General features: G+C 53.9%; 1 protein-coding gene across 23 annotated transcripts in view; it reads right to left on the bottom strand.

Moving 5' to 3' along the window:
* Positions 1-13,275, bottom strand: part of PTK2 (protein tyrosine kinase 2) — a 118,666-nt gene that overhangs the window by 24,532 nt on the left and 80,859 nt on the right. For 22 of the 23 annotated variants that reach the window (XR_013959311.1, XR_013959312.1, XR_013959313.1 and 19 more), the window contains one exon: positions 11,178-11,382. The exons of the other annotated variant lie outside the window; for it this stretch is intronic. Coding sequence is in view for 11 of the 22 variants with exons in the window: in XM_080646576.1 (XP_080502702.1) it covers positions 11,178-11,382 (205 nt within the window). In the remaining 11 variants the exon portion in view is untranslated. The remainder of the gene's footprint in view (positions 1-11,177; positions 11,383-13,275) is intronic. 23 annotated transcript variants of the gene reach the window in all.

Below are 13,275 nucleotides of genomic sequence, written 5' to 3'. Positions count from 1 at the left end.
CAGCTGCATGACAGTCACTTCGACGCCCCTCCCCTCAACAGGCCAGCCTCGTCCCCAAGAACGCAGTGCAACCGGGAGCCAATTCCCTCAACCTCAGCACTCGGTTCTCAGACCGAAACAACACGAGATGCTCCCGAGAAACCAGCCTTTGCTGCTCCGAGTGGTCAGGAGTACAAGTAACTCATAAAACGCCTGTTTTCACAGTGGAAGACGATTCCACCGGTGGACTCGGGGGCACGCGGAGACATTTCTGAACTCTGAGCAGCTGCTGCCGAAGAACCAGAGCAAGAGCTAGAATGTGCATGTCAGGAGGTCAGATTTAAACATATTTTCCCAAACGTCAGTATTTTTAGTAGCAAGACGTTCTACTGGGAGCGCGGGGCGGCCTACGGGGACCTGGCACGGAGCCCTCACTCCTTTCCCGGGACGTGGCTCTCCGTCTCAAACTTGCCAGCAGATGAAACAATAAAAGCCCAAACTCCCTTAACCATCAGAACACCCGGCACTGTGTCTGCGTACCCCCAGGTCCCAGCGAGGAAGAGGACGTGAGGAGAGGGAGTACTTATCCCAGTCAGTCTTACTTTCACTCCCGGCTTTGACAGAAGCCATCAGAGACCCCGAGGCAGGGACAGGGCCGCCCGGGGCTCAGAGGGCGCCCTGAGGCAGGCTCCACCTCTGAGGCAGCGCACTCCTTCCCTGTGAGGCCTGGTCTGGGGGCCTCGGTGAGCTGGCACGGGGAGGGCTTATTAATTTCCGTTCTGGAGCAACAAAACATGACTTCACTTCGAAGGCATTTCATGGAGAGCGAGAGAGCGGTCTAAGAGGCTCCTCGTTTCCAGGACTGACACGGACCCAGATGCCCAGCTCTGAGGGCTCACAGCGGCGGGGAGCTGTCAGGCGGGCCAGGACACAGGGCCGTGCGTGCGGCGCTGCCTCTTGCTGAGGCTGTGACCTCCCCCGGCCTGGCGCTGCAACCTGTCTCCTCATTCACAAAGGAGGACTCGGTCCGCCCGCTCCATCGCTCGGAGCTCGGACGGAGACAAGCGTGGGAGGAAGTCACACTCCTAGCGAGCGGGAGCTCCTCTGCTCTCTCTTGCTGCCTGCAGGCTACTGGGGCACATGCTTTTATCTGTCCCACTCGGTCCCGTTTTCCCCCAGAACACTACTCTGCTTTGGAACTAAACCCCACAACAGCTCTTCTTTCAAATGCAATTCGCTTGAACGAGTTTTTTTGTAGAAGACTGGATTTTGGTCACCTCGACATCTTTTGTGGTGACATCACACCATTTGCTGTGGACACAGGAGTCAGGCTGGATGCACAGCTCCTCAGGCTAATCTGGAAAATGTCCAGAGAAACAGCAGCAAGAAATGGGAAGGGAAAAGCCAAGAGGGAAATGGTTGCTTTGGCAAGTTCATAGGAATATCAGTTTTGAAACATGATCTCTCCTGATTACCCAGCACTGCCTCCCCGCAGAGGAATGAGCTGACCTTCTAACACAGCCGCAGCAGCCGGTGTCTGTGCGGAGAGCAAGGTGGAGACAGCGTGAGCGGGAGGGCATGTTAGTCATGGGCTGACCTGGGGGTAAATGCCCGGCCAGTGGGGCAGCCTCGGCCTCTGCGCCTCTTCCCTCACAAACAGGCCGGGCAGACTGGCCGTCTCGTTTCACGGATACACTAAAACCACTGTCTCTCTTTGCTTATTAGGTATCTAAGACTGTCGGAAATAATGTACTTTTAATTGTGTTACCCGTCTCAAAATTATTAAAAGAGTGATTTCTACTGAAATCTCCCTTTAAGATGGTGACCTCTTTGTATCTGCCAAGTTCGAGCACTCCGATGTGACCACCTCTGCAGGCAGGGGCCATGGACACAGGAAGTGGCTGGGGGAGGAGAGCCACCCCGGCGCTGAGTCTGGGAAGCTGACATAGAGGCAGGCCACGGCCCAGGGCGGGCCCACATTTCCAAGGCCGTCAGCCAGAAGCAGGCCCAATCCTGCCGGTACGAAGAACCAGAGCTTGAGTCACCACGGGAGGCGGGAAGTGAGGGGGAAATCCCAGTTCGAAGAGAGCCAGGCAGAGGGTTCCTCAAATTCTGAGTATGAATTCTGCCCCAAATCTCTCGCTGACCCGAGTCACCCACACGAAGGCAGGTTCCAAGAAGCAGCTAAGGCTGAGAGAACGGAATTGAATGGGACGCTGCCCCCCCGCGGGGAGAGTCTGCCACCTGAGACCAGCTGAGTTAACCACCTGCTAAAACCAACCGGCCAACTAACCAGGTTTCCGGAGAGAGTGAAAGCACCGCATGGACTTGAATATCAAGTACTTTTTCCTTAGGAAGATTAGCTCACACGTTAGGCCCCCAGCCGTTCTGTCTTCCGGACGGAAAGTACAGTGTCAGTCACCGGTGACTGCTGGGCGCTGAACGCGTTAAGACACAAACTATCTAACCTTACTTTGTGCGGTTACGAGCAAACACGAATGCAACATACAAGTCCTCTGGCGCGGGAGGGGCTGAGGCGGGGCAGGCTGTCCACATCGTGGCGGACAATGACGAACGCTCAGTAGACTGGAAGTGACACCTGGCTGTCTGGGTCACCATAAAAGACAAGGCAGACGTGGGGTAGGAGAACGGTGAGACCAGCTGTTGTTTCACTGCTCTCGGCCAAGAACGGGCCGGAGCCCAGGACTCCGCTCCTCCCCGCAGGCTGCAGGGCATGTGGTTTGTGAGTGACGCGGAGTCTGTGCTTCTCCTGCCTCTTCCCCGCGCCCCCCGCACACCTCCCGGTCCCTCTGCACACTGCGGGGCAGGACCACCTCGACGCCGACCCCCACTGCCGAGAGAGGAAGGGAGATGTGAGTCTGCTCCTCTCCTCCCTGACGGCGCCCAGGATGATGACCCGGAGCCAGAATTCAGTGAAGGGAAGGAAGGACAGCTGGAAACCAGAGGGGGCATGAATGGTGACAGGCGGACAGGCAGGGAAGGAGCTGCAGAGGCTGCTGGGGAGTGAGGGTTTCACTGTGGGTCTGAGGACGGGGCAGGTTGTAACAGGGAAATACAGGCCACAGCTGAGATGCACGCTTCGCCTGGTCAGAGGTCTCTCTGCAGGTGAGCAGCGAGGGGACACACACAGCGCACGGAGGCACCCGGAGGGGGGCCCGGTGGCCCTGGAGGCCGGAGAAAGGGGCCGGTCCTGGGTCCACGCTGTGGACCGTGTGGCTGCACACGCCAGGGCACGTCACAGACTGTTCCACGCGCGGGTCTGACCCTCACAGGGACAAAGGACCGTGTTTTATCAAACGCAAGTTTACCCCCCTGTATGCCATAAGCCTCTGTAGACGCAGCGGGGGACCTTCCCCACATGCCACGTGCTTCTATGTAAAAAAAATAAAAATAAATAAAAATGTTTTCCCTAAGTGGCAGCCTGACTGATTTTAAAATCATTTTCTGTGAGAATTTTCAACTAAAAATATTCAAGAATATTATTTTTATAATATTCACTGCAAACTGATTTTTTAAATTAAATTCAGAATATGGTGGTGTGTGGAGATGGTTTCCGTTTTGGACGCGTGGCAGTCAGCTGGTTGATCTCACTAGGAATTTGTTGACGTCACACAGAACCAAACCGTGGCGGTGTACCTATAAGACAGACACACTTGCACGGCTTGGAACACCCGTGTGTGGCTGAAACCAGCTCGGCTAAGAATCGCCCTCCGAGAGGAAATGCACAACGGGACCACACCGAGACGGCAAGCTCCTGCGCGGTGAGAAGCCAGCAACAAAGCGGGAGAGCCCGCTGCACGGAGAACACGTCTGCCGACGTCACATCCGATGAGGGTTTGATCCCCACCATTCACAGGGAACTCACACAACTGAACAAAAGGGAGATAAACGATCCAATCAAAAAATGGGCAACGGACCTAAAGAGACCCTTTTCGAAAGAGGACACACAGAAGGCCGGGACACATATGAAAACATGCTCAAAGTCATTCATCATCTGAGAGATGCAAATCAAAACAACAACGAGGTACCATCTCACACCTGTCAGAATGGCTACCATCAACAAATCAACAAACGACAAGTGCTGCGAGGATGCGGAGAAAAAGGAACCCTCGTGCACTGCTGGTGGGAATGCAGACTGGTGCAGCCACTGTGGAGAACAGTATGGCGTTTCCTCAAAAAATTAAAAATGGAACTGCCATTTGACCCAGTGATCCCACTTCTAGGAATATATCCCAAGAAACTAGAAACACCAATCAGAAAGGATATATGCACCCCTATGTTCATAGCAGCACAATTCACCATAGCTAAGATTTGGAAACAGCCTAAGTGGCCATCAGCAGATGAGTGGATTAGAAAACTGTTGTACATCTCCACAATGGAATACTACATCGCTGTAAAAAAGAAGGAATTCTTACCATTTGCAACAGCATGGATGGAACTGGAGAGCATTATGCTAAGCGAAATAAGCCAGTCAGAGAAAAATAACTATCACATGATCGCACTCATTTGTGGACTATAATGAACATAAAACTGATGAACAAAAACAGAACCAGAGTCACAGAAGCATTGAACAGACTGTCCAACTATGAGGAAAGGTGGGGGGTGAGGGGGTAAGAGATCAACCAAAGGTCTTGTCTGCATGCATATGAGCACAACCAATGGACACAGACGGGGGGGGGGCAGGGAGTGGTCAATGGGGGGAAAAGGAGGCTTATGTAATACTTTAAACAATAAAGAATTTAAATAAAGAATCATCCTTAGATGAGAAACAATTAGGACATAATTTTTAGTGGAAACAACTTCAATTTTACATTAAATTCCTACTGATTTTAAATTTACTTTTATGACTGGAAAGCGAAGGAGCAAGAACCAAAACAGACCCTCCAGTTCAGGTGGGGCCATGTTCAGATGTGTACCGGGGAACTGAGGCCACTGTCTAGGGACTACCGAGCCCCAGCAGGACAGCAGCGAGAAGGAAACACAGTTATGATGACTTAAGGATGCGTTTAACTCCACCTCCGAGAGGAATTTTGGAAGCAAACACAAAACCACTTAAAAAAACACACACAGCAAGGAAGTATAAGTAACTTCGAGTCATTACCCAAACCTAGAGCTTTAAGTTCAGAGTCCACCTTTTAGGATAAATGAAGACTCAAAAAAGATAAAAGAACTTGTATAAGATGCTGTTCACATATTGACATTTTTAAATCCATGTCTCCATAAGACATCTATAAAATGTCAAAAAGATATGCTTTGTATTTGGGTATCTGGGTAGTAACAGCTAACACTTTCAAATTCCAATAACCAATTTTTGCAACGGCTACTGTTCACTTTTCTGGACCCTAACGTCCCCAGGTCCCTTTGGGGTCTTCAGAAAGAGCCTTGTCATCACCACTGACACCAGCGCGGTGATTTCATTTCCCCGAGCACCAGGTGTCGGTGGGCTCTGTGATCTGCTCTTACAGCCCAAGCTCACACAGCCTTTCCAGCTCTCACCTTCACAATACAGGGTACAGCACTCTCACCCCCACACTCAGGAGTGTTCTCTGAGCTTGTGCTTCCGTAGGAGGCGCGCGCACACACACCATATACCCTAAAGGTGCACCTGGCCTGAACTGGCAGCCTCACAGATGAACTGAAAGCGTTGTGCCCTGAGATGCTGTGTACCTTCCCTTGGGTATGACACTGAGATGTAATAGGAAATAAACACTGTACGAGTCTGTGGCTGCAGCCGCTCCTGGTTGTCGCCCTGACTGAGGCCAGCTTTGTTCGATAAAGCAAAGAAGGGAAGATGACAATGTTAAGTTAAAATAACTAACCGCGCCCCCCCCCCCCCCCCCCGCAAGCTGTAGACAGGCTGGTATCACGCAGACAGGAGGCATCCACAACCAGTAACTACAGACTGGCCACACGCTGGCATGACGTGACTGCCGCCACCTCGCCTCAAGTCACCGCAGACAGACTGGGCCTCCCCAGCACTTCCGAACCGCTCCCACACTTCTGGGACTCAGAGGCCACGGGCTGAGACAGCGAGACAAATATCAGGAAGAGAACAAATGTTCTGAAACCAGCACACAGAGACCAGTCACCTTTTGAGGTCCCTGGTGGGCCTCCGTGCCTACGCCAGGAATGCTGCCACTCCTTGGGGTCTTGTTTGGTTGGCACTCAAACAAAGGTAAGAAAACCCACTGTGGGAACTCCTGGTAAAGTATGTTTTCCTCCTTTTCCTCTTTAAAAATTACTTTGTTTTTAAAATACGTTTTTATTGGTTTCCAAAAGGAAAGGAGGAGATAGAAGCATCAACAATGAGAGAGAATCCTTGGTGGGCTGCCTTCTGCACGCCCCCTCTGGGGATGGAGCCCACAGCCCGGCACGTGTCCTGACAGGATCGAACCGTGACCTCCTGGTTCTCAGGTCAACCACTGAGCCACGCCGCCGCCGGGCTCTTCTTCCTTGTTCACTGGACAACACTGACAAGGTGCTCACCGTCATATCAGAGGGGGAGCACTCAACCTCTCGGCATGTCTCAACCGAGGCGCAGAGCAGAGCCGCCGGCTCGGGCCCTGGGCTCAGGCGGGCCTGCCTGGAACCCAGCCCGGCCGCGGTCAGCTGCCTGACCCGTCTCAGCACACGGAGAACGATGCCGCCGCCTCATCTCCGGGGCTGTGAGGACAAAGGGGAAACCACGTGGCAGGTCACACACGAAGCCGGCCCACAGAGCGCTCAGTAAACAGCGGTTTTGAAGTTCATGACCAGTCCATTAACGGAGCGGATGGAGGCCTGTATCAGTGGACACGGTGCTGGTTCAAAAGGGCTTCCCCAGGCTCAGTGACAGGAGACCCACTCGGAATCCTGGGCCCCTTCCAGGCTGATACTTCACCGGCCAGTGTCTTTGGAACAGAAAAGCTCAGGTAATCTGCCTGCACACCACTCAGCTCCTCTGGCCGGCCTCCTGGCAGACACCGCGTGCTGGAGCCAGGAGTGACGGCCCCGGGCTAACACGCTGGGGCTGGAGAACGAGAGTTTGAGTTTGTGGGCGCATCCCCTTTGGAAACTGGCGGCACCTACAGACTAGACTTGTGCACACGGCTGCCTCTTGGGTACACACCGGACTGATGCTGTTGAACACGTGCTCACCAAGAGACGCCCATCATCATGTTCACACAGCCAGAGTCTCAACGGCCCCAAACTGCAAAGGACCCAGCAGTGGAGCGGGTAAGCTGTGCCAGCCATCCACGGACACCACAGCCACGCGCATGCAGCACAGCCACCCGGACAACAGGGACCATCTCAAGTGACACGCTGAGCAAACCCACCAGACAGAAAAGTCCGCACAGAATGCCCACTGACGTGACGCTCAGGCAGGGAGCCCACAGGGTCGTGAGCGCGGGGTGCACCGTGACTGGGAGGGCAGCTGGGGGGGGGGGGGGGCCGGCAGCGCTGGTCTTGCTCTGGATGCTGGTTACAGGAGTGTGTGTGCCTGGGTGCGAAAATTTAATGAGCCGTTTACTTCTTGGCATGTTCACATGTTCACATCTTTGTATGTCAATAACAAGTTAAAAAATGTAAAAATTATGGTATAAAGCTGCACGTGGATAATTCTATTTGTGTACTGCCCTTGTCTGTCTAAAAAGGGTTTAAGAAAGTACATTAACTTAGGACGTGTCCCTAGGGGTGCGACACGGACACGGCGATGCCGGCAGGAACCGCGGAGCAGGCAGAGCACTGCTGGAGCGGACTTGGAACACACGCTCCCAAAGGGCAAATACGAAAGCTGTTTACGGTGGTTTCCTTGGCATAGTAGCTATTAAACAATTGACTGAATTTATCAGCGATTAAACAACATTTTCATTAAAAACAGTGCACACATGAGCTGTCAGTCACACCGCACAGAAACACCAGAGAACACGTGGAGAGAACGTTCACTGAGGCCCGGCCCCGTGCTCCGCGGAGCGAGTTTGTCAGGTCCATCTTACTGGCGTCTCGGTGCGTTCACACCCATGAGTAAGACTCAGGATGGAAGGACAGACTCTGAGTCACAGAGACCCACCCACGACAGAGTGACCGAGTACTTCACGAGTCTGCCCGACAAGGTTCACGCGAGGAAGGGGCACACAGATGACCCACGGTGGGCGGCGGCTGGCTGGCACCCGGCTGAGTCTCTCTGCAGTCCTTTCTTTTAAGGCAGACGAGGAGGATGGGGTTTGGGAAACATTATTAACTGCCCTGAGGTAAGGACTTTCCAAATTTATTACTTTGCAAGCATGTTGAATATAATAAAACTTTTTAAAAGCTCAGTAAAGCCTGTTTAATTACTGTGATACACTGTTACATGTAAGTGACCAAGCAAGCTAGCAGATTATAAATTTCACTGGCCTTTTCGGTAGCCGTATTATACATTTTCAATTACAAAGTTAAATTTAATTTCTGACTAATACAGGACAATACAGAATAAATTAATTCTCAATGGCCTGTGCTAATTGTGCATAGGAAGATATCCATAAATTATAGTCTAGAAATCTTATATTTATTTGTGTGTGTGTGTGTGTGTGTGTGTTTGAAAATAGTTATATTTAGTTCTAAAAAGCCATCCTGGATAGTTTCGGGGCTAGTTTACCTGAAGGAACAGTCCTTAAATGAAAGGCAGGGTTCGCTCACGCGCGCTCGGCAATGAGCTCAGTGGCTGTGTGATCCCTTCCTGCCTAGGCTCCTGGCCTGGAGGTGCGGGCGACACCGAGGTGAGTATGACGATCCCTGTCCTCAAGGAGCTTCAGTCTAGTAGGGGATGAGACATACTAGACTGTGAGCTCCTCGAGGGCAGGAAAAGTGCTCTAGTCATCTTGCCCCAGTGACCAGCACCAGGCTCAGCTACGGGGTGCTCGGTGTCTGTGGGACTGAACGCGGCTGCAGCCAGTGTGGCAACATGGGGGCGGGACAAGAAGGATGTGCTCAGAAGACTCCGAGGGCTGCGGTGAGTTAGCTGGGAAGTCACAGAAGAGCCAGCACAGGAGAAGCCCAGAGGGACAGGCAGGGTCACCAGGGGAAGGGGTGGTCCAGGCTAGAAGGCGGGGTTAGCTTGGCCACAGTGTGAGAAAAGGACGGGAAGAACGGGCAGGTCAAGGCCATACCGTTTGAGTCAGGGTCATGTCCCACAGCGATGCTGCAGGAGACGGACTAACGAGCTCTCCTGGGCAGACGGGAGGACGGTCAGGAGGACAGTGGAGAAGGAGCGGGCAGGAGGATGGGGCTGAAGGCACCACAGGGAGGCCTCCAGCTGTCAGCTGGTGGGCGGGCGAGGAATTACCCATGACCCCAAGGTGGACTTGAAGACAAAGGCCCCACTGTCACAACAGAAGGTGAGGGGCCGAGAGGAGAAGGCCACAGCTTTGCTCTGGACAAACATGATGGCCAGCGGCGATTTCAAATCAGGCGGAGGGGCTGCGAGAAAAGGCAGCACAGCCAGGAAGCAGACGAGGGGGCGGGAGGAGCGAGCCCAGCAGTGCTGCCAAGAACCAGGAGGACGGAGCGGAAGAGGCCAGAGTAGACACCTATCTCTGCTCAGAGCGATGGGGCAGGGACGCAAGGTCAAGAGGCAAGAAGTCAGGGAGGGAGGCAGGTGGAAGTGGGACCAGAGGGCAGAGACTGCGAGGGCAGAACCTGTGAGCTGTGGGGCAAGACCCAGGGAACAAACAAGCCTACGAGCAAAACAGGAAGCACGTTCAAACCCAGCCCCGGCGGTGAGAGAACGTGCACTAAGTCGTAGGAAAAGGAGGAAGCTCGACTTTGGCCTGGAGCAGGCCTCTGGAGTGAAGACCGCCCTGTATGTGAGATGCAGAGCGAGCGGCCGTGCGCCCTGGCGTGGGCGGCACAGGGCACAGACTGCCAACTCCTGTCTCCTCCGGAGTCTCCTCCGCGGACCTGACCCGGGGCAGGCCTGTGCTTTGCGCGCTGGGGACTCCACAGGCCCCGCTTAGAGGCAGGCACTCAGCAATCGCTGCTGCCTGGATGGCCCTTCCCTTTCTCCCAGGGGCCTGCATTCTCCTCTCAGGAAACTTGTCCAGCAGGCTGAGTGCTTGAGAGGAGGGGAGGCTATAGATGGTTAGGGAGGTTCAAGCACTGGTGAAGGTTGGGCTGGATGAGCTCAGGGCCTTCTGGACCCTGATATTGACTACATTTTATGAAAAAAGACTAAATGGCAGCAAATTAAAAAATCTCACATAACCTCAAGGAAGCACCCCGAATATGAAACGGGTGACACAGCTCACCATAAATGATGGCACTGGTTGGATATAACATTAAGCTCCCCATGCATATGTGTAATATTAGAATATCTTATTTATTAAAGTATTAAGTCTTACTCCAGACTTAATTCCATTCAATTAGGCAACCGTTTACTGAGCACGTAATGGGGGCCTGGTCCGAGCTCCGGGGCACAGGCACGAGGCAGACCTGGTGGGGCCCACCCAGAGCCGAGTCTGGCCGGAGACACAAACAAGCAAACGAGGAACTGCCAGGCCGGGCAGGGCCACTCTGCCGACGTCTAGCGCTCAGCACACGAACAAGCCCCTGAGCGTGCCTGTCGGGGACCGGGAGCTGCTGAAGGTCCGGGTCCAGCAGAGCCTGGCACGAAGCCGGAGCCTCTAAACGGCAGCGGACCGGCAGCGGGATGACAGGCGTTCCGGAAAGGCACCGGGGTGGCCGTCTCTTGGGGGCAGGGCAGATGGGGGAAGCTTCCTCAGGGAGGTGACCTCTGGGCTGGATTCTAAAGACGGAACAGGTTCACGGGCGAAGGCAGGCAGGCACCTCTGAGAGAACAGCCTGAGAAGAGGCAGGGAGCGGTGCTGGCGGGACGCAGGCGGGGGCAGGGCTGGGGCTGACGTGAGAGAGGAGACGGAGAGGCAAGCAAGGGCTACGTTCCCGAGGAGCTCGCCTGCCATGCGAAGTCAGTGAGAAGTTAGGGGAGAGAGATTTCAACATAATTTGAAGTTTATGAAGATTTGAAGATGTAATCTACTTAAGACTCTTGCAAGGTATAAATAAATGCAAAGTAAGTGTCAAAATTAGGTTTGCCCAGGAAACAGGGTCAGCCTTTGACGCACTGATAAAGCGACCGTGACTGCTATCACTCAGGGAGCAGGGAGCCTGCCCAGCCCGGCCCTCTCGCCCCCCACTCCTACCTGAGCTGAGCCTTGAGCTCAGTGAACCGGGGCCGCCTGCTGGGGTCATAGGCCCAGCATTTCGTCATAAGGCTGTAGAGGGTGGGAGGGCAATTTGGAGGCATTGGCAATCTCTCCCCATTCTCAATGCGCCCGATCACATCATTGTTCTTCACTCCTTGAAAAGGCTTCACACCATGCATCAGTATCTCCCACATACATACACCTGTGGAATGGGATGAGAACAGAACAGGGCACTTAGCAGGATCGCTTCAGAGTCACACGAGACCACCAGCTGTGTGATGTGGCACCCGCTCAATAAAGCACATTCGATGAGCTCTTGTAAGAACAGCGACACCACTTTAATATAATGTGAGTAACGGAACATTGAATTACCGAGGAAAAACTGTAGCTTTTCTATGAGGTTTTCTTATCTAAAACTCCTATTAGGAAATGGCCTGGCAGCACAGGGCCACTTCCTGGCTTGGTGGACAGCTCAAAAGCAAGCGCAAAGGCAGCGGGACGGGTCTCAGCCTCTCGCTCGCCGGTCCAACCTGCTCACGGGCGCAGCGGTTGGCCCGCGGCCTAGCGGCGGAAGCCCAGCACTGCCACCGCAGCCGGAACACGCGGAGCCCTTTGAGCTGTGGTCTGTCCTGGACTCGGCGCACATGGCGCTGTCTCCTGGCTCACCCACAAGTCAGTCACTGCGCCGGGGACTTCTCGTCCACACACTCCACCACCAACCTCGGAACGTCTCCTCGTAATCTACCCTTGAGAATCTCACACTTTCCCAGGATCGTCTGAACAACTGGGCATTCACCTTCCTATCGAACAGATGAGCCAAACCTAGAACTGGAAATGAGGACCAGCCCGGAATGACCAGGGCACCGAGCCCGGCGAGGAGGGAGGGCAGCTTTCTCCTGGTGGCGCCCGGTCAGCACCGGCACTTTGACCCCCAGAGATCTTGCCACCTTGAACATGCCACCCACGTGCCTTTGCTCGTGTGAAGTTCTCCGGCTTAATGCCCCTTTGCTTCCTTCTTCACAAACCCTCCTCCAGAGGCACATCTGCGCGTTCTTCTCTAACGCTCTTCCCGATCCCCCGTGACACCTTCTCTACTCCCGGAAGTACACGCTGTGCACCTCCCTCAGCAGGGGGACTGGGCTTTCCTTCCGCATCTTCAGTTCCTAAAATGGTCCGTCCCTCAGAGGAGGACGGCATCTTCTCAGAGCACGTGAACTCGAGCCTGTAATTAGCCCAAGTCTAAGCACGGAGTCTGTGCATCAGACAGACAGCGCTTCAGGCTGCTCGCTCACAGAACTAGGACAGCTCTATCGGACACGCTGGCACCGGGCATCGTTTTCTGAGAACATGACACGCCGCTGACACCCTTCCTCGAAAGCGCACGTCATCCTCAGTCCTCACACCTTCCACCTCTTTAAACACAGCACTTAGCGCTTCCTCACGTCTAAGACGCCACGGGCTGCAGGTGCGCCATTATTTTATGTGACTAAGGAAGGGGGAGTGCTGCCAGCTAAATGGTGACACAGCCTTTGTCATCCCTTAGCATTGTTTTCGTCTCACCAAAAAGCTCTTTCAACTCATCCAGACACGAAAGGGAACATGCACAGAACAGACCAGGTCCCCACGAGTGCAGGCAAAGCAGCCACAGGAAAACAGGCCCCGACCCCGTGCAGAACTCCATCCACGCCCTGGTGTGCGCACAGCCCAGCTCCCGGAACGTTAAATGTGAAGAAACAGGCGCTGAGAATCTGAAGGACAGCCTTTCCCTGCGGACGTAAGTAACCTGCTCCCCAGCTGCCCAGCTAACGAGGGAGGTCCTGGGACCGAGCCTTTTCCTTCCCTTCTCTTCCCTTCCCTTCCCTTCCCCTCCCCCTTTCCTTTCCTCTTTTCTTAAATATTTTCTTCTCTTTATTTCAGAGGGGAAGGGACAGGGAGAGATGGAAATATCAATGATGAGAGAGAGTCATTGATCGGATGCCTCCTGCACATCCTCTACTGGGGATAGAGCCCACAACCAGCCATGTGCCTGACGGGAAATTGAACCATGACCTCCTGGTTCATAGGTCAATGCTCAACCACTGAGCCACACCAGCCA

Source organism: Plecotus auritus (genome assembly GCF_963455305.1).
Source record: "Plecotus auritus genome assembly, chromosome: 11".
NCBI classification, from domain to species: domain Eukaryota; kingdom Metazoa; phylum Chordata; class Mammalia; order Chiroptera; family Vespertilionidae; genus Plecotus; species Plecotus auritus.
This window is presented reverse-complemented; position numbering and strand designations above follow the sequence as displayed.